Source organism: Dermochelys coriacea, chromosome 1 (assembly GCF_009764565.3).
Source record: "Dermochelys coriacea isolate rDerCor1 chromosome 1, rDerCor1.pri.v4, whole genome shotgun sequence".
In the NCBI taxonomy this organism is placed as follows: Eukaryota; Metazoa; Chordata; order Testudines; family Dermochelyidae; genus Dermochelys; species Dermochelys coriacea.
Genome location: NC_050068.2, coordinates 263,073,390 through 263,094,984, shown reverse-complemented (window position 1 = coordinate 263,094,984; position 21,595 = coordinate 263,073,390). Strand labels below are relative to the sequence as shown.

General features: G+C 41.4%; 1 protein-coding gene across 5 annotated transcripts in view; it reads left to right on the top strand.

The window, feature by feature from the left end:
- The window catches only part of LOC119852892 (putative RNA-binding protein Luc7-like 2), a 58,309-nt gene that overhangs the window by 29,169 nt on the left and 7,545 nt on the right, over positions 1-21,595 (top strand). For 4 of the 5 annotated variants that reach the window (XM_038394941.2, XM_038394921.2, XM_043502501.1 and 1 more), the window contains 5 exons: positions 1,773-1,916; positions 6,823-6,999; positions 11,175-11,266; positions 12,529-12,558; positions 13,652-13,840. In XM_038394941.2, coding sequence (XP_038250869.1) covers positions 1,773-1,916; positions 6,823-6,999; positions 11,175-11,266; positions 12,529-12,558; positions 13,652-13,840 — 632 coding nt within the window. Of the gene's footprint in view, positions 1-1,772; positions 1,917-6,822; positions 7,000-11,174; positions 11,267-12,528; positions 12,559-13,651; positions 13,841-16,943; positions 17,040-21,595 lie in introns of all 5 variants that reach the window. The other variant, XM_043502512.1, reaches the window with a different exon arrangement.

The following is a 21,595-nucleotide window of genomic DNA, read 5'->3' as shown; positions in this document are numbered from 1 at the left end:
AAAGGGGCAGAGGCTGGGGGGTCATAGCTGGGGGTGGTGGGAATGGAGCTGCGGCCAAGGGCCAAGGCTGGGGGCAGGAGTGGAGACGCAGCCGGGCTGCAGTGGAGGCTGGCAGCTGGGTGTGGAGCTGCACCAAGGCTGGGGACGGGGCCAGACATGGAGATGGTAACGGGACAGAGCAAAGCTGGGGGCTGGCCTGTGCCCACTGCACCCCCTTGAATGTTCTTCCGCACTCTCCTATGGGGCGCACCCCACAATTTTGGGGACATCTGGTTTAGAGAGGGAGCCTGACCCATGCTAACCCCACAGCAGCAACTCTTGTCCCACGGGGCTGGGCCTGGCTGTCTGTTCCAGCCGAGCCTGGCTCGCCAAATGTGAGTGGCCCTGCAATCCTGTGTGCCAGGTTGCAACTCCCAAAGTGGGGAGCCTGGGCAGGAGCTGCCACTACAGAGTGAGTGCAGGGCAGACTCGTTCTTCAAGCCCCCACTCCCCCATCCAGGTGCCTCCCTCATAAGTGTATATTTGTCTAGGCAAAATATCCTAGAGGATGTTGTGAAGGTCAAGACTATAACACAGTTCAAAAAAGAACTAGATAACTTTTTGGAGGATAGGTCCATCAATGGCTATTAGCCAGGATGGGCAGGGATTGTGTCCCTGTGGGGCAATGGGCATTGGCTACTGTTGGAAGACAGAATACTGAGCTAGATGTGGCCGCCTTATGTTCTTAGGCCAGGGCCCAGTGATCTAGCCATGGACATAACTCCTCTAATACCGTTCTGCAACCCACTCATTGGTTAGGACTCATTGTTTGGGAAACACTGCCTGAAAGGAGAAGGAAAAACAGGGAGACGACTGGTCATCCACTTCTCCTTCAGGAAATTTCAGTCTCTATGGTGGAGCATGCCATGAGAAAGTGATAACTCCATTTTTTTGTCCCGAATCTCAGCAGTTGAGAGAGCTTAGAGATTCATGCTGTCTCATCTAGTTTTTCAGAGTAAAAGCCGTGTTAGGCTGTATTCGCAAAAAAGAAAAGGAGTACTTGTGGCACCTTAGAGAGACTAACGCATTTATTTGAGCATAAGCTTTTGTGAGCTACAGCTCACTTGATCAGATGCATCTGATGAAGTGCGCTGTAGCTCACGAAAGCTTATGCTCAAATAAATGCGTTAGTCTCTAAGGTGCCACAAGTACTCCTCATCTAGTTTTTGTAACTGAAAAATTCAAGTCTCCTTCCAGTGAGTGCATGTACATGTTTGGAGGAATAGTTATATTAAAATATTAATTCTGCAAACCTATTTATTGGATAGAGAGCAATGACTTCACAATTTTTTTGTTGTTCAGGATTTCTAAACAAATTTATGGTCTCGAAGGGGAGCATAACCAGAGACAAAGCAAGGAGAGTGCAGATAGCCCTTTCAGCAGCCTTGAGAGTCTTGCATCATAACAGTTACCATCATGAAAATCCCAGACACAGATGTAGAAATGTCCTAACTTGAAAATTTAATAACTTGTGAATATGCAGAATGGATTTCCTATTTTGGAGTATACGTGTTGGAGAATACAGGGTGGGTGGGGCCTACACTTCTTGTTCATATACAGATATCTCTGATAGACAGGTATGTCCATTGACTTAGCCTTAAAGAGTTTATTTTATATAGCAATGACTTCTGGATATTAATCCCAACAAGCACATTCTAGCTTCTCTGAGAAAAATCCAAACCTAAAACACATGAAAACCTGCCGGTATTGAGCTCCCCGTTGTTTTTTCCAAGGCTGAACGAGTTCATGAATTGAATGAAGAAATTGGGAAGCTATTGGCCAAAGTAGAACAGCTGGGAGCTGATGGAAATGTGGAGGAGTCCCAGAAAGTAATGGATGAAGTGGAGAAAGCCAGGGCAAAGAAGAGAGAAGCAGAGGTAATTTTGTTGTCTTTACATCTGTGAATTCATTAACACTTCATTCCAGATGGTCCTTATGAGAGGAGACCAGATCTCTTAAACCATATTTCTCTGAATAATTTGGTTTAGAATGCTCTGCATGTATTGAAAGATTTTAAACTGTTTGTATTATTTTTATTGCCAAAATGGAAATGGCTGAGTGTATTTTTTGACTTGAACTTTTACGTAAAAGGGTTTTTCCTTCCAAAAATCTATTTTGTCACCTACATTTTTTGAATGCCCAAAAATAGTAACTTAAATTTGATCAGCAGCTATGTACTATACAATTGTTATCAATCAGCAATACTTCCTTAATTTTGATTCAGGGATTGAGGCAATCAATTGTAAACAGGGTGGATTTGATTTAAATCAAATTGATTTAAATCACTAGTTAGGAAGACTTGATTTAATCATGGATTTCTACATAAAAGTTTATTGGTTGTTATAACCTTAATACATATTCTTCACAACTCAGAGGTAATTGTAGGTTTTATTTTTAGAAGGTACACGCTATACGTTTTTAAAGTGATTTATTTTGAAAACTTTTCAAATTAGTTTTACCACCATACCAGAAAATGAATGATTGTTTGGTTATTTCATTTACCAAAGGTAATTGAAGCAGATATTTATGAAGTCAATGGGAGGTGAACTATCTCCAATTCAACCGGTTAATCGTTAATATTTGGAGGATTCACCAGACGGACATTTAAATTGTTTTATTTAACTAAAACAACAAGGTTATGTATTCTGGATGTTTTACTTCAACAGCAAACATATAATTTAACAAAACTAGCATATGATTTTTTTTATTTTAGTTAAACATTCAAGTTTTTTAAAATGAGGTTTGTTTTTGTTTAACAATATTTGTTTAAAATAGTTAAATGAAATATTAAAAATAAATAAATCAACTGTCAGGCAGGTCAACATGAGAAAGTTAAGATATTGACTTCTGCAGCTAACAGTCGTCTTCACCTTCATTTTCCTGTTTGTTCATAATCTGGAAAAGAAAAACAAGCTTTCCTGCTTTTTCAGGTCCCAAAACAATTTCTCAGTTTGGAATGAATTACTCCAAAGGAAGCAAATATTCTTTTAACAGCAGTAGCTTCTGCAGGTGTAGAAAGTGAGATGATCATTTCAGCAGTCTCTGAATCCGAGTGCTTAAGTGACTTCCAGCGGTTCGCGGTGTGAGTTTCTTTAAAACATCATCAGCAAACATATATTTCTTGAACAGTTCACCCTTAGCTCTGAAGTTTATTATAGTTAGCATTATGGAGGGATGATTGCTAGATGTCCATGTCATAGCCAACTCCTTTCCTTCAGCAGTTAAGGTTTGACCCTGGTCCTGAGCATTGAGAATATTTGCAAGAAAATGAGCTGGAGACAGTGCTTGACCCATTTGGGTGGTTTTTATTTTGTTTTTTTAATGCTTGTAATTTAACTCTGTCATTGCATATTTCTCTTTTTAAGATCTCACTCAGTTCCTTCAAAATTTCAACAGCATCAGCAATAAAACAGCTCTTTCCCTGCATTTTGTTCAAGGATAAAGAAATAGGCTTCAGGGTACTCAGCATGTGCTCCACATTTCTCTTAAGCCCAATGTTGAGAACTTTGGCTGTGACAGTGCCATCTATTTTTTCACGATTTTTTTCACAAACTGTCATCAGATTAGGCCAGTTCTTGATATAGTGCTCAAAACAGTCCACTACTGAGTTCCATCGCCCATCTTGTGGGAGAGTTAGCTTGGTTCCTCTCACTTTTTTCAGAGCAGTGGTTGCAAAGTGGTGGTTACGGAAGTATTTTGCAATTTCAGCAAAATTAACCTTTATTTCTGGAACACTGAAGTCTTTGTCTAGGAGGTGCATCAAATGAGCACTGCAATTGTATGTTATTAGCTTGGGACTCTCTTCTAAAATTCTTCTCAACTTGGATACATTTGCAGCATTGTCTGTGACCAAGCTACATACTAGACATTTGAATTTTTTTTCAGTTCTAGCTTTTACTGCTACTTGTAAGTATTCTGCTATGTGTGCATTTCCTGATGTATCAATTGCTTCTGTAAAGAAGACATTCCCTTCTTCTGTTGTCACACAAGCACATACAACAGGATCATTGTGGACATTGCTCCACCCATCAAGACTCAGGTTAACAATTTCACTCTCTAGACCTTTTGCACAATTTCTCTTTCATACACTTTATCCAGCAATTTGCCTGCGACATCTGCTCTGTTGGGTGGACTGTATCCTGGTCTTAATGACTGAACCATGTTAATGAAGTGTGGGTTCTCAATCATACGGAAAGGAGAGTTTGTTGCATAAACAAACCGGGCAATTTTTTCATCAATTACCTCTTTCTGTAATCTGCTGGTTCTTATAAAAAGCTTATCTGTGGTTGTTTCTGGGTGATGGAGATTTTTTTCTTTTTGCTACAGGTGGCTACTACATAGCTACTGTGGCTATGTGACATGCATGATGTGACTGAAACAGTATCATTGCCAGATAACTCTGAAACTATAGAAAATGATGGTGAACTTGAAGGTGGATAATCTTCAGAATCCTGTATGTTGAGGATGGATTCTCCTAAACAAAATAAATCAGTGTAGTTATTTAATTATTATTACCATACTGCTCATTTAGTATTACTCATTGCATTCACTGACACTCAGTAATACTTTAAAGGTGAAATTGTAAAAGGAAGATCTGCCTATTTCAGCTATTTATTTTTTTATCACAACTGCATCTAAAATGATAGTACCATAGAGTAAGAACTATATTTTTTACTCAAACATGAGAGTTCAAGAATAGTCCAGAAGGAAGGTAGGCAGTCCTTAAGAAAGAAGTATGAAATAAAAAAAGTTTACCAACCTGAAGATCCTGCATGTTCAGACATGTTCCTTTCATCATCTTCAATGCAGCTCCCTCCTGAGAAGGAACATTTCTCATGATGTTGTTTCATTCGGGCAACCAGACCTTGCATTTCTTTATTGCACTGTTTGCCTGTCTTACCCACAGGTAGAAGAACTTAATTAAATTATTCCCAAACTTGGTCTCTCTCATGGCCTGCTGCCATTATAGGTTTTCCCTTCTAGTGAAAGAATGGTATGGTAGATCTCAAATCAATGAAGGCTACACTCAGAAAGACCTCAAGACTTCTGGAATATGCTGCTCAAACAGTTTCACTTTTGTTTCTACTGCTTGTCCCTCCCTTCTCACATTTATTTCCAGACTTTTTCTTCTTGTCCAGATCTATTCCGCCCCCAACAATCTTCTATTCATTGAACTTTTTGAAACTTTGCACTTTTAGAGAGAGGTAAGGGATTGACTCTGTGTACACAAATTTGCAGAGGGACAATAGGGTTGAGGACTGTTATCTCTCACCTCTACATATTATTTATATATTTATTTAAAGCCATTTTTGCTATTAATAAGCATGTTATCTCTAGAGATTAAAATGCACAGTTTGAGAACTGCAAAACTAAGTATCTCTGATGATATCTTCTAGACTGAGCATTGAGTCCAATTGGGTAGATAGAAAGATTAATCTAAATCCATACAGAAGCCCCTGGAACCCCATAAGATTGGGTCCCTAATCCATGAACTATTGGAACTCATTTACAAAACTTTTCTTAAACGTTACATGAATACATTGTGTCATACTATAGAATTAGAATTTATAGTCCCTATTCTATGGTGAGAGATCTTTGAGCTATGATGTATCTTAATTAAAACTATCTTTAGATAGGTTTTTCCCTCAAAAAGCGTTTTATCAAAAAAAAAAAGTGCGAATTAAATACAAAAAAGGATTTTTTTTAATCGTTGATTTTTCTTCACCCTGATTGTAAAGCTAACTTTGCTACAGAGTTAGATGGCCTAAATATATCAGAATATTTTCACCACTATTCTGTTACTGTTCAGTCCATTGGGGTCTCTGATGGTATTCACACGCTTTTTTTAAGGTAATCCTGCACTACTTCAAGTGTATTTATTTCCACAGAGAAGGCTTTTACTTAAGTTGAGCTACGTTGGTATGTTTAGTTTCTATGGATGGTGTATTTGGTTCTACAGTTAAGACCAGTCGGTGTCATGGCTAGTGATGGTAAGAAGACTAGTTTTCAGCCTTATGCATCATAAGCTACACTGAGCGAGACTTTTTCAAAGGTGTGTAACTCCAACAAGACAAACCAGTTTTCACTGGAGCTGTCAAAAGACTCTTTTCACTGGGAGCTATTTCCATGTCCTATTTCTGCTTTCTAGCTGAGTCTTTTTGATGCTTGAGCAGCTTAAAAAACTGTTTTTAAAAAAAAAAATTCAGAGGATTAAGTGTGGCTTTGTTCCTTCTCCCAGCTGTCCTCATATACTCAAATGGCCAAACACATTTTGCTCAATTAAAAATAACTCTTCAGTAGAGATCAATACTGGAAAGATGATTTTTCAGGATAGCTTTTTAAATGGATTCACTATGGAAGCCACTGTGCAATCTTCATAGATATGGTGCTCATTGCTAATATTTACCAACTACATTGAACACTCAAAAATTGTCAGGCTCCTCCAAAGTAACCTACTGTGGAGCAGAGATTAAAGAACAGGTCCATTTTGTTTTTATTTGGAAAGCAAAATGAATTGTCCATGGCCCTGTTTTTTGTAGTTAGTGTCCAAATAATGTTATATTTAAAAATGACACTTCTTTGTATTTTAATGGAAACATTTGATTTATACCTTACATAGATAAAATTAATAGTAAAACAGGTCTAATATAGTATCCTGAATTACTTTGACTCTTAATTGGCAGGTATAACCCTTTATATATGTTGCTTCTGGCAGGATGTTCTTGTGTTCATATTTTCATGTATTGAAGAGTAAGAAGCTCTCAAAATGTATCTCCCCCCCAGGAAGTATACAGGAATTCAATGCCTGCCTCCAGCTTTCAGCAGCAGAAGCTCCGTGTTTGTGAAGTGTGTTCTGCCTACCTTGGTCTTCATGATAACGACCGACGACTTGCTGACCATTTTGGAGGAAAACTGCACTTAGGGTTTATCGAAATAAGGGAGAAACTTGAGGAGCTCAGGGTAAATCAGTCTTACTTAGTTTTTGTTTCTCTTTTACTGACGACTTAATCACATATGAGAAGATCTTAGTGGAAACTTTCTATTGTGTGTGAATTTATTTGTTCATCTTGTAAATTTAAAACTTTTGAGGCAGGCCCATATTAAAAATTGGTTGAATGGTAAGTTAAAGATATTGATAGGACAGTTTTATATGAAATGATCTCTTGGTATGGTGAGTTCATTTGAACAACCTGCAATTTAATATAGCCAAAGGCAAGATCATAATCTCTGAACAAAGAACGTAGGTCACACTTACAGAAGAAGGAACTGTATCCTGGAATGCACTGACTCGAAAAGGACTTGATGGTCATGTTGGATAACGACCTGAACATGAGTTCTCAGTATGATGCTATGGCTAAGAGGGGTAATGTGATTCTTGGATGTACAAGCAGGGGGAATATTGAGTAGGAATAGAGGTGGTATTTCTTCAGTGTTCAATGTGAACAGGACCATTACTGGAATGTGGTGTCCATGCTTCAAAAAGGATGTTGAAAAATTGGACATGATCCAGAAAAGATTTACAAGAATGACTAAAGATCTGGAAACCCTTCCTTACGGTGAGAAATGAAAGAAGCTCTGTCTATATAACATATCCAAGCAAAGGTTAATAGGTGACTTGAGCACCCTGTAAAAGTAGCTACATGGGGAGGAAGATGTTGGTAGTAGAGGGCTCTTCAATTTAGCAGACAAAGGCATAACAAGATTCAATGCCTGCAAGTTGAAGCTAGATAAATTCAAACTAGAAATATGATGCAAATTTTTAACAGTAGCTTAACCATTGAAATAACTTACCTTGGAATGTGGTGATTTCTCCATCACTTGAAACCTTAAGATTGAATTAAATGGCAAAAACTTTAACACAGTTAAGGTTTCCTGGTGATAGATAGCCCATGACCTTCCAGAATGTCAACTTCAGAAAACTTAAACTTCTGAAAATTAGGAAATAGAGTTAAGGTAAAAGCCCACACAACCTTCTCCCTCTTTTAGTGATGCCCCATAACACACATGTTCGCACTCTGCCTTTTTATTGTAATGTCAGGTTCTACCTGCATTTGCACTATATTCAAACACTGGGTCTGCTCCCCCAACAGAAAACTGTGTTTTCCTTAACTCATCATTCAATCCATAGACTGCTCTCATATCTCATCTCACTACTGATAGTACCTGTTGGAAGAAGGCATCAATGTCCTGCTACTGACACAATCGACATAATTCTTGTATTGAAATGGTGTGGACTGGAACCCCAAGTTACTCATGTGCACATCTTTTCTTTGATAATGCACATGGGGGTGACTCAGACACGAATCTCATATCACAGTCACAGTTCTTTCAAGCTGCTTCAGCTTATTCCTTCACCATTCAAAACAGCTATACCTAACATAATGAATGCAGCTGGAGTGCATGCAGATAATTCCCAGTGGCATTTGTCAGCTCAAAAGAAGTGCAGAGGTAAGGTTGCATGGGCATGTACCTTGACTATTTCCTGGTTTTCAGAAGCTTGATTTTGTAGAACTCAACATTCTGGAAGGTCTTGAGCTATCATGCAATCTTAACTGTGTCTTTTGCCATTTAATTTCCTAGCTTTTTAAACAAAGAAATGTTTGTTGGTAGTTGTTTGTGGTCATTTAGGCAGTTGTAATTCTCACTGAGGTTTGCAGTTGATATGTTGTTGTGGCTAAGTAGTAATCAAAAGACCTAGCTTTTATATAGTGCTTTTACTCAGTAGTTCTTAAAGAACTTTTATATTGTTATGCCCATTTTACACATGGGAAACTGAGGTGAAGTGACTTGTCTGAGGTCACCCAAGAGGCCAGTGGCAGAGTTAGGAATAGTCCTAGTCCAGTGGTCTTTCCACTAGGCGACACAATTGCTCTGTGGTTCCTAACTGCTCCTTTTCTCTGCATATTTTGTTATGGTGGAATCAAGAAAATGGTCATGCTTTGAAATGTTTGCAATGTGTAGTTGCTAACTGGGCCAATGAGAGAGATCTCTTTCACAGTCTATATCCCAAACCATTGACAGTTTTATTACATGGTTGTTAAAGTAACTTGAGTATGCAAGAGAAGACTGGTGGGTCTGACTTCTTCTCCCTCCTGCCCCACCGTTCCCCACAACATGTAACACCACCACCACCACCACCATTTCCAGCTCCCCTTCCTCTTCCCATTCCATCAAGCCATTAGTTCGCACAGTAGAAGCTTTTAACGTGTAAGAAATTGCTTCCTGCTATCTCCTGTCCTATGCTGCTACGTATACTTATTCCAGACAGCAGCTTACTGGAAGGGTGCACGCTATCTTGACTAAGTAGCCCAAGGTGGGCATTGAGCTGGCTTCCCCTCTCCCATCTGGGACTCCTGCCTCTGGTTCAGCCAGGCTTCTCCACCCATGCCCCAGGGCCATCCAGTCTGCATTTCTTCCAAAGCAGGCCAGTCCCCTCATCCACACAGGGGTAATATGTATCTTAACTATTCATTTTCTGGATTTCAGATGCATAAATTTTTGTTACTTTCAGTCTCCCTACCCCAAATCCCACCTCAGATGGAAAGTCAGGAAGAGGGGCCCAGACACCGCAAGAGGAGCACAGTCCTCCAGATTTCAGAACACACAACAGGAAGGGAGAGGGGCGGGGCTCCCTGAGATTCCAGCACACACACAGACTGGGAGAATTCAGAGCTGACAAGCCCTCACACCACCTCTAAACTCCCAACTTTGTCTGCTCTCCCTGCCCTGCTAATGTCTTTTCTAAATGAGAGTCTCTAACCTATCTAGAAATTGTGGGCTTGATGCAAGAAATACTGAATGAAATTCTGTGTCCTGTGTTATGCAGTTGGTAGGACTATGTTATCATAATGGTCCTTTCTGGCCTTAAAAATTATCTATGAATTATGGTTTTGCAATTCAGTGAGGTATGTAATCATGTGCTTAAGGTCCATTGACTTCAACAGGAGTTAAGCACAAGTTTTCCTGAATTGGAGTCCAAATGCAGAAAATGCTTCTGTTAGGATCGTGAGTAAAAGTGCTAGTGGACCCAGAATGTTGTTTTGTGTGGTTGTGTGTGATATTTATGAGAAGGCATTAATGCAAATAACTCCCTGGAACAAGAATAGTTATTAAAAATAATTACAAGTAAATAGTCATTATTGTACAAGGAATTACTTGACATCAAAACTATAAGAAACTGAATACTCGGCTATTACCACCAACTGAAAAAATTGTCCATGGATGATGATTCCAAATTCCTAAAGTAACCTGTATTATGTAATCTTTGAAGTACGTCACTTACAAAAAAAGATAACTGTCCTCCTTCCTCAAACTCTCCTCAGAGATATAATCAAGATAGTCTGGGACAATTCAGAAGACCTTTATAGAGATGAATCTCTTGCATTATGCTCAGAAGGTGGAAAGACTTGGGGGCTTTTCCTAATGTCCAGTTGCAGTGTGTTCCACACCTAAGGGCCCTCTGCTCAGGGTGCCCTGCCCCTAGCTGTAGTGAATTCAACCTACGTACTACTAGCTGAAGCATCCTTTCTGTGATTGTAACTGTCAAGTTCACAGTGTGGAGAGAAGTAGCCTCAAAACCAGGGTCTTTGATGCAGATTAAGACCTTATTTATCTTCCAATGTAAAGAAAGGAAGCTCATTAAATTTCTAACTCTACTCATTCTGATTTACCACCCACTGGCCAGAGTGTGAAGTGAGCTGTAGCTCACGAAAGCTTATGCTCTAATAAATTTGTTAGTCTGTAAAGTGCCACAAGTACTCCTTTTCTTTTTGCGAATACAGACTAACACGGCTGCTACTCTGAAACCTGTCAGAATTAGTATGGAAACTCTTGCGTTGAAATCCCACTGCTTCTGACCCACTGCTTTTGAACTCCCTTCCATGCGAAACTTTGAATTAGTATAGTTCTACCTCCTTCAGGTCTTGATATTGCCATCTCTTCTATGTAGCTCTCTTGTAATAATGGCCACTTTCTAAACAAAGTAAATAAGGCAAATATGATACTGAGAGAATGAGAAGAGGGGGGATAATATATGTGCACAGAAAGTGGGGAAGAACCAACTGTTAACTGTTTTAGATGACTTTATATGACCTTTCAGCTGAAGTGATGTATTGAAAATGTCCCTTTGTTTTTAGAGGGTTGTGGCTGATAAACAGGAAAAACGAAATCAGGAACGCCTGAAACGCAGAGAGGAGAGGGAGAAAGAAGAAAGAGAGAAGCTAAGGAGGTAGAGATCTACTCTGTTTTTGACAGCATACATTTAATAGCCATTTTAGAATCTATGTAAGACTGAATTTTCTTGCATGTTTGTGTTTGTGTATGTATGCTTGGTGGCAAAACAGACTGCATTTGCTGAAAATTCTACATGAAATGAAAGTTGTTTGCTGCTTGACTACTTTTCTCAAGCCTATAACTCCTTGTTTCTGGTGGAATACTTTTTCTATAGAAGTAATGGATACAACTGAGTGAATATACACATGATCAAATACTGACTTTTCAGTGTGATTTCAGACACGTAATTTTCTCTGAGAATTAACAAGTAAATTATATATTAGGTGTCTTTTAGGGAGAATACTTTCCAATCTATCTATGCAGGGTATCTGAAATTATCAAATTAGACCTAAAAAAGAGGTTGAGTATATGATCAGCAGTTTAGGAGTGGTCCTGAATCTTCTCTATGAAATATGCAATCACTGTTTCTAGGAATTCACACACAGACTTGTTTAAACTGCTGTTTGCATGCATTTTGTTGTGGCCTTAAGAAGTGCACAATGATTTTCAACAGCAATGTTGATGAGCTCACATCTCAGCTATGAAATCCCCCATAAAATCAGGTGTTCTGTGCATCAGAAGAACAGAGGGACAGTATTTTCCTTAATGTCTAAGGTTTTCATGAAAAACAAGAAAGAGTTTAAATAAAATAGGGAATTTTTGTGGCATGCTATACCCAGAAAGAAAAGAAAAGAAGCATTTAAACAGTCAGATCAATGTAATATTGGGAAATCTTCCTCTAAAAAGACTGTAACTCACATTTTAAAAGGGCTTTTATCGTAACTGTTTTTTATAGAATAAGAAATGTAATGGTAAGTCGGGGTCGGCAACCTTTGGCACACGGCTCATCAGGGTAATCTGGTGGCGGGCCACAAGACATTTTGTTTACATTGACCATCTGCAGGCATGGGCCCCCCGCAGCTCCCAATGGCCTCAGTTGGCCGTTCCTGGCCAATGGGAGCTGCAGGAAGCGGTGGCCAGCACATCTCTGCGGCCTGCCGTGCTGGGAGCTGCACGGGGCTGTGCCTGCGGACAACGTAAACAAAACGTCTCTCATCCCGCCAGCAGATTACCCTGATGGGCCGCGTGCCGAAGATTGCTGACCCCTGTGGTAAGTAATCAATTCCTTTAGCTTGTTCTCTTTGTAATATTCTGCATTTTCTAATTGTGAATCTGTTTGTATAACAAAAGCTGATCACCATTTTCCATTTGTTTCAGGTCCAGATCCCATAGCAAGAATCCCAGAAGGTATGTAATCTTCAGGAAAGGGGTACTAGTAGCGAAGCCAAGCTTTTAAAAGCTAGAACCTTTATAAATTTCATTGTCAAGCATTACTAGACTGCAGTGTCCTTGTTTAGCACCAAAGCAGCAAAGAGGATGGCCGTTCTCAACAGATTTATATTGCACTGATCACTATGAAAAGGAGTACTTGTGGCACCTTAGAGACTAACAAATTTATTAGAGCATAAGCTTTCGTGAGCTACAGCTCACTTCATCGCATGCTGTAGCTCACGAAAGCTTATGCTCAAATAAATTTGTTAGTCTCTAAGGTGCCACAAGTACTCCTTTTCTTTTTGCGAATACAGACTAACACGGCTGCTACTCTGAAACCTGATCACTATGGTATTGGACTGCGTATGTTTTTTGTTTTTTTTTTCCTCTCCTCTGATAGTAGTTAGAACGTGTTGAAAGCCTTGCATCTGTGACTGCTTGCAAGCTAATGGTCCAGGTCCTTTAGCTTAAGCAATAGACACTTGTCCTTTTAGACCCAGAGATCCCAGGTTTGCATTGCTGTCCTTTCAAGAGGAAAGAATTTGTAATAATAAACCTTCAGGGGTTTGAGAGCCTGCAAATATAGTCTTATGTTAGTGGCCCTAACCAGAATATAGTTCTTGTTTTAAAACTTCAGTGATAGCTGGTGCATATCATATCTTAAATAGAACGCTTCATAGACAGAACTGCTGCATAAAGCACCTACCCAAAGGCTCATTGTCACAGCATCTTCCATAACATCAACATTTATAACTTTATCTGTTTGTTAAATAGACTCTGTCAAATAAGCACTTTGATTTCTTTGAAAGGTAGTGGCAAATGGCCAAACATACAGAGTCTTCCCTTCATCTGCTCTAAATTTGGTTGGACTTGTCAGAGGGGAATTTGGAGGATTCCCTCATCACTTTCCTCCTTCGGGCCAGTCTCTCTGAGAAATGCATAATAGCTGTTATAATTGGAAACTGATCTTTGTACAGACCCAATACTATGTACAGAGCACTAAATATTGGTATATTGGTAGAGCAGCTGACTGCCTCATTCACCGTAAATCCTTTCTTTCTGTTTCCAGATCTAGGTCTCGAGATCGCCGCAGACATCGATCTCGCTCTGCCTCCCGGGAGCGAAAGAGAAGAACTCGCTCCAAATCCCGTGAGAAACGCCACCGTCACAGGTCTCGCTCCAGCAGCCGCAGCAGGAGCCGCAGCCATCAGAGAAGCAGGCATAGTTCCAGGGACAGGAGCAGAGAGCGCAAAAAACGGTAAATGTTGGCCTCCTGAGAGAAGTAGTTTCCCTTCCCTGATATACTGATCAGAAAACAGTTGTAGCTGTTTCCAGAAACTATGGGTAGAAATGTAATTGTTTAACAAGAACACTTAGTAATTTTAAAAACCTTGTGGGGCATTTCCAGATTTCAGTCATTGTTTTAGCATGAGCAGTGATACAGAAACAGGGTTACCTTTTTGTTTGTTTTTGGTGGGGGGGGACTGCTGTGACAAAGTGCAACATATTTGTCAAATTGTGAACCCTGTGATGTACTGTGAGTGATAATAAGCCTGAATGTTCCTGAAGATAATCTATTGTACTGCATTCCAGACAGCTTCCCTGCCTGGGAAAGGTGTTTGATATCTCATTGAAGGACGGTTGCTGAGAGCCGTTTGTTGTGATTGTTTGTATTTACTGTAGCATCTCTGAGCCCTAGTTGTGGACTAGGACCCCATTGTGCTAGGTATTGTCGAAACACAGATCCAAAAAAACCCGGTTTCTGCCTTGGAGAGCTTACAATCTGGTATACGACGACAGACAACAGATGGATACAGACAGACGAGTACAAGGAAGCAGTGAGATAATATTGGTCAGCTTGATAAGCAGTGGTCTCAGCACATGAGCAGCCAAACCATTGTTAGGTTTTTTTGTAGGCATCATGGCAAAGCAGTGCCTTGAGGAGGGTTTGGAAGGAGGAAGTTTATGGGGAGCTTCTCCCAAACGTGTGGGTGAAAGCACAAAGATGCCTATTAGAAAATTTAACAAGTAGGTGATGGAGGCTGGCATCTTGGGCCACTTGTAGGTGAGGATCAGCATCTCATTCTCTAATGAGAGATGATAGGTATGTGGGAATAGGTCATCCTTAAAAGTGAACACAAGCAACTTATGTATGTTGTGGCAGAAAAAGGGGAGCCAGTGGAGGGTTGCAAAGAATGTGGTCAAAGCAACAGGCTAGGAAAACAATCTTTGCAGCGGTATTCTGAATAGATAATCAAGGCAAAACTGCATTGTCAAGAGTAGAGAATGATGTTGCAATAATTGGGACAAAGATGAGATCTTGGATGAGAGTTTGAGCTGTGTGGATGGATCAGAAAAGCAATATTTTAGAAGTTCTGCACAAAGAATCTGCAAGACTTAGACTTGGCCTAGATGTGAGGACCTAAAGAGAGGTCTGAATGTAAAATGATACCCAGGTTATAGGCCTGAGTGACGGGCAGGATTGTGGTGGTGTCCACAGAGATCAAGAAAGGCAGTGGGGAAGTCTTGGTGAGAAGAAAATTAGGAGTTTTGTTTTAGCTATGTTGTGTTTGAGCTGACAGCTAGACATGCTCAAGATGTCAGAGAGACCAGATTAGATTGTAGTTTGCATAGAAGGAGACAGGTCTGGAATAGAGAGGTAGATCTGTGAATCATCAGCGTCATGATAGTAGTTGAATTTATGTTTGCAAATGAGATTACACAAAGATAAAGTGTAGAGGGAGAAGAGAGGGTACAAAGCACAGAGCCCTGTGTAATCTTCACAGAAAGTTGGGGGAGGGGAGAATGAGGAAGATCTGATGTACATGTTGAAGTAGTAGTTAGAGGTGTATAAGAGGCATATCAGGAGAGAGTGAGTTATGGAAGCTAAGGGAGGGCATGATTTCAAGAAGTGAAGTGTGGTGAATGTTGTCACAGAAGGCTGGCAGGTCAAGCAGGAGGATGGAATACTGGTTCTGAGCTTTAGGAGGAAAAAGTCGTGAGAGATTGGCTAGAGTGGTTTCAGTGGAGTGCAGCGGATAGAAACCAGATCAGAGAAAGTATAGGATTGAATTGGACAAGAGGCACTCCAGACAGAAATTGTAGACCATGTGTCCAAATAGCTTAGAGATGAAAGGGAAAAAGGGGTGATAATGGAAGAGGCAAGTGGAATTAAGGGTGATGTTTTTAAGATGTCAGAGACTAAAGTATGCCTGAATTGTGAGGAGACCAAGTAAGAGGAGAGCCAGAGGTTGAGGGGGGAAAAGTAAGGAAAGGCATAAGAGTGGGCATGAGTGAGATAAGGGTGTGGGATGGGATCACAGTGACATGTGGAGAGGTTACAGGAGGAGAGCAGACTAGAAACTTCTGTGACAGGGGAAGGAGATGAGAAGTGTAGGACAGGAAAGGGAAGCCAAGGTAAAGGGAGGGAGAAGTTCATATGTTGTATCTTGTCAGTTTTCTCTTGAGAGAAATCTGAGATCCTGTGCGGGGAGAGAGGTAGAGGCAGGAGGAGGGGAGGTTTTGAGGAGTCAATCAAAGTTGGCAAAAAGATGGCTGGGGTTCTGGGTGTAGGATTCAATTAATGTGGAGAAGTGGAGTTGCTTAGTAAGGGAACTGGCAAAACTGAAGGAGATAAGAATGAATTTGTAGCAGAGGATGTCAGCCTGGTCACAGAATTTCCTCCAGAGATGTTCTGCAGTGTGAGAGCAGGAGCTGAGGAATTGGATGTCAGGGTGAGCCATGGCTGTGGATTGGCAGGGCGGACCTTGTGATGGGAGGGGAAAGCAAAAGAGGAGAGGGTGGGGAAGTGTGAAGCAAGGAGCTAATCAAACACCTCAGAAGAAGAAAGACAGGAAGGAGAAGGCTAAGAAGACACAACTGATCAACACTGATGGATTGGAAGTCATGGAATGTCTGATAGAGCGGGGAGCTGTTGATTTTGAATGACTCAACTAACTACTGGCACATCCTCATGGATGAATGGTTTTTCTAAACAAGGGGGGCAGGCATGATTTGTGGAAGGGGCTGGAGTCTCCTAGTGGAGCATGTGGCAGAGAGATGGCGACTGAACAGTGGGGTACTGTTCTGTGCTAGGGCCCCACCTTCACCACTCAAGGAGAACTTGCAGAGAGAGGGGTTGAGCAGGATGGACTCTGCCTAGTCTGAAGTGCTGGCAAACCTTAGACTTACAAAAGGGGAGAGATCAGACATGGGGAAGATGAATCTTAAGACTTTTGTTGTTTTCAGAGATCTCTCTCTCTGAAGTGCTTTAAGAGTAAAGTCACTATGGTTAACAAATTCTTCTTAGTCTGTATTCTTCTTCATTAGGTCTCTGTTTATTCCTATTCCTGCGGATCAAGGCACCTAAACTATGAGCTTCCAGAGCCTTCTGGAAAGCTGCATCCGTTGGGGCCACTTGCCCCTTCCTCCCCCTCTTATTCTGGAGGGTTCTGAAAGTAGGAAATGGGAAGTGGCCCTAACTGCTCTCCAATTCATTTTAACCACCAGAGGGGCAGAGAACCTATATTGAACACAGGTTTCAGAGTGGTAGCTGTGTTAGTCTGTATCAGCAAAAAGAACGAGGAGTACTTGTGGCACCTTAGAGACTAACATATTTATTTGAGCATAAGCTTTCAGTGTCCTTGATGCTTTCCTCATCTATTCCCGCCACCCATCTCTTTGGTAAACTTTGGGGCAAATTTTGTTTTTAGTTAGTTTGTGAAGTCTTTCTTTTAAAAGAGGAGAGCATATGCTTCTCTGATACGGGTTTTGTCTGGACTGACAGGAGTGGGTTGGGCCATTTCATACCACCCAGCTGACAGGGGAGGCTCCTCCGGCTCAGTCAACTAAGTCTGGCCATTTGAAAGTCTAGCATCAGCTTCGGCATCTGGTCATCTTCAAGGTTCCAGGGTCTATCCAGGTTGACCTAAGAGATCTAATGTGCCTAAAGGGGCTCTCTGGCCACTGGATCCAGTTTCCAAAGGATCATGATCAGCAGAGCCAGGATCTGGAGCTGCAAAACCCAGATCTGGGGCTGCAGCAAAGCATGGTTTCAGGCTACAAAAGGAAAAAAAATCCGGATTTTACAGCTAAGCATAGATGAGTGGCTGGCAAGTACATATCCAGAGCCAGAATCAATGTATATCCTGAGTGATAACATGGATCCAGATTCAACAGCCAGATATGAATAACTGCCAAGCATGGTTGCCAAGAAGAGATCAAATTGCTTGGGATGTAGCCAGCATGAGAATCAGACATCTTTAACTACTGAGAGTAATTTATCTACTGGTTCTGCATCACTAAGACCAGGGATGGGCAAACTTTTTGGCCCGAGGCCCACACTGGGGTGCAAAACTGTATGGAGGGCCAAGTAGGGAAGGCTGTGCACATGTTCCCAAACACCCTGGCCCCCATCCCCTATCCTACCCATCTCACTTCCCGCCCCCTGACTGCCCCCCCCCCGAACCTCCCCCCCATCCAAACCCCTCCCCCCCATTCCTTGTCCCCTGACTGCCCCCTCCCGGGACCTCTGCCCCTAACCACCTCCCATCTAAACCCTCCCGTTCCCCCCCCCGAACCTCTGCCCCATCCAACTGCCCCCTGCTCCCCTGTCCCCTGACTGACCCCAGGGACCCCCTGCCCCTTATCCAACCACCCCACCCCCTTCCCATGCCGCTCAGAGCAGCATGTCTGGCAGCCGCGCTGCCCAGCCAGAGCCAGACATGCTGCCACTCTGCCCTGCAGGAGCGCGCAGCCCTGCTGCCCAGAGCACTGCCCGCGCAGCGGCATGGCTGCGGGGGAGGGGTGCTAGCCTCCCCGGCCATGAGCTCGGGCCGGGCAGTTTGCCCACCTCTAAGACCATGGTACTGAAATTCCAACATTTATACATATCTCTTATTGGAGTTGAAGATGATCTCTTTCAGTAAAGCTGTACCTTTCTGATTGCCATTTCTATGGCAGTAAGTGTTGCCTGGCTGTCATGATTCTCTCCTTGAATGTTTGGGTGTTTGTCTCTATATAGACTTGACCCTCTATGTGTCTAGATGGTTCTTCCCTAGTAGTTTGCACAACTTTCATACTCACTTAGAAAATTTGTGGTCACTAAAGCCTTGATATATTCCAGACCTGTAAGCTTTTCTGCACTTGACAGGTTCCTTAATACTAGGTTATGTCTGAGACTTCAGCAGACTTCAGGACTCTACAACCTTTTCTAGGAACTACTTAGCTACAATGCCTCAGTATCTTCCAGATGCAGGATTTCATAAGATGGGGAAGAGCATGCTCTCCAGAAAATTCTTTATATTCCAGCTGTGTGCAGTAATAGTCCTAGAGGGTGGAAAGGGGTCTTTACTTTCATCTCTATCCACTCCCAGGTTTGTGACCTGGTGGAAGATGTAGCTCCATGTAAAGACATGGCAGCTAAGTGAAAGACTGCCCTGACCAGCCATGCTCTTCTCCCCGACATCAAATGCAAATCTGTCTAAATTATGATGGACAGCATTACATGGATGTATTACACACACCACTGAAGAGGAGTTTGCTCTAACCAGTTCTGACAGGGAAATTCCCTGTTCACAAAGTCAAATACCTTCATTGGATTGGTTCTGTCTCTTCTACCAGGGAAAGAAGACGTATTGACAGATTCTTTGAGAAGAGTTTCATTCAACTGTACAAGTACTCTGTTTGAGGTCTCCATCTTGTATTACCTTGTTCTACAAATGGGTAAAATATGACTAGAGTCCTTTCCAAATAGAGATAACGTGACTTCCTATGGCTCTGAACCAGAGATAAGTATGTCCTAATATAAAACTCCTTTCCCACACTTAGAACAGGAAATTCTTTGCATGTTGCCCTTGATTTATTAAACAAAAAGGGATTTTGATGTTAGGTTGCTATAAAGTTATCAGTAGTCGTGGTTAGAGATTGACAAGTCTGTCATTCAGTATCTTGACAGGCTTCAGAGTAGCAGCTGTGTTAGTCTGTATTTGCAAAAAGAAAAGGAGGACTTGTGACACCTTAGAGACTAACAAATTTATTTGAGCATAAGCTTTTGTGATCTACAGCATCCGATTAAGTGAGCTGTAGTTCACGAAAGCTTATGCTCAAATAAATTCAGTATCTCGGTTATGATATTATATCCATCAAGTCCTGCTTTCCAAACAACTGAGTCTCCTGTCTACATCCAGATTTGAAGTTTCTCAGATTGACATCTTGACTCTGTATTGTTGGGTCTCTTGATGGAGCGTTTATGCTGATGTCTGAAAGTCGAAAAACGAGCATTTAATCAGTCAAACCTACTCTATGCATCCCTTTCAATTCCCCATCTGAACAATTCCTAAGTTGGTGAACTCGATAAGGCTTCCTTGACTGTTGTTTTAGATTATTATATTTGAGGTAGTTTGTGGGTGGTTTTTTTTTAAAGAAACTCCAGCCAAAAGACATTTGGTTGTCATCTTTTCTAACATCTGATACACATTGACAGTCTTTCTTCTTTTAGGAATAATCTTCTCTGTGACAGGGTTGCTCTGTGTACCTCTAGAGCTGCTTGGGGTAGTTATTTTGCTGTAAGAGCTGCATTAAAGTAGACTAAATTCTCCATTGTAATGTTTAGGATGTACTGCAATTGTTGCAGAAGAAATAGGTTCATTTGTCTCACCCTAGGGTGTTCCCATCTAGCATGAGCTGTGGGATTGTAATTTTTATCCTCGTAAACCTCAGAGGTTTCCATTTAAACATAGGTCATATGTTCTCTGGACTGTATCTCTAATGAAGATACTATTCTTGATAGTATAGATAGTTTCTGAGATACAAGCCTAATGACTATCTCCTTTACGTTTCATTCTTACAGAACAGGTGGTCCTGCCCTCATGTCTATCCTAATTGAGATGCCTGGGCTTTCCATCTTACTCTGACCACTTGCATGTCTATATGGACCTACTCCTCATTTACATTCAATGAGGAATTATAGAAATATAGGACGTCCACCTCTCCAGGCTGAGGAAGGATTAAATATACCTGCAACACCCCTGACATATTTATCTTACCATTTCTTAAAACCTTCAATTATATGAATTTCACAAGCTCCTAGATAACCCATCCCAGTGCTTTACTAACGTTATAGTTAGAAAGCTTTTCCTAATATCCAATCTAAATGTCTCTTGCTGCAAACAAAACCAATTACCTTTTGGTATCATACTTTGTATATTCAGAAAACTTTGCCATTATTTATATGGGCCAAAGCTTATCTATAAGAACTGCAAGCCCTTGGAGAGATGGAGCTGACATAAGAGGAGTCAGGCCCTCATGGTCCAAAGATTGTCCATGTAAAATGCACTGTTTCACAATTATCACCTGATAGGGCTTCAGTCTCCTGGAACTGTCAGCCCCTATCCAGGACAAAAATAGCATCCATGGCATACCTTCACACTGTCATCATCACATCATGTTGCATGACAGTTACTGTACCTATATATGTGGTTTTGTTTTATTTTGGGTTTTTTAGCAAAATTTTTCCCTCATTAAGACTACTTTGAGTGCTTATACATATCCATTCCAATTAGGTGTATGTGCACCCTGAGCACAGTTGCCAGAATTTTTTCCCTTATTGGCATCTGTCAGGTCAGCTCTAGCTCCCTATGGTGTTGCACACTCATAGCTAAAGCCCTGCATGGGTACAAAATTACTATACGCATCCATCCGCAATCTGCAAAAATGGTCCACAGATATCCACATCCACAGATGTAGATATAAAGTGGATATCGGCGGATTTACAGGACTCTACTCATACCGCTGGTGTAAGAGGCCCTACCAACCCCACTCCCCCTCAGTTCCTTCTTACTGCCTGTGATGGTTGCCGGAACACCTCATTTGCCTAAGCAATTTTCTCCTTGTTTTCCAACTGACACTCCCGCTTCCTCAATGCCTGGACCCATCTTACCTCAGATCGTTGGGTTCTAAGCACAGTAGAAGTGGGATACACCATCCAATTTTTGTCTACCCCACCCTCCCATCC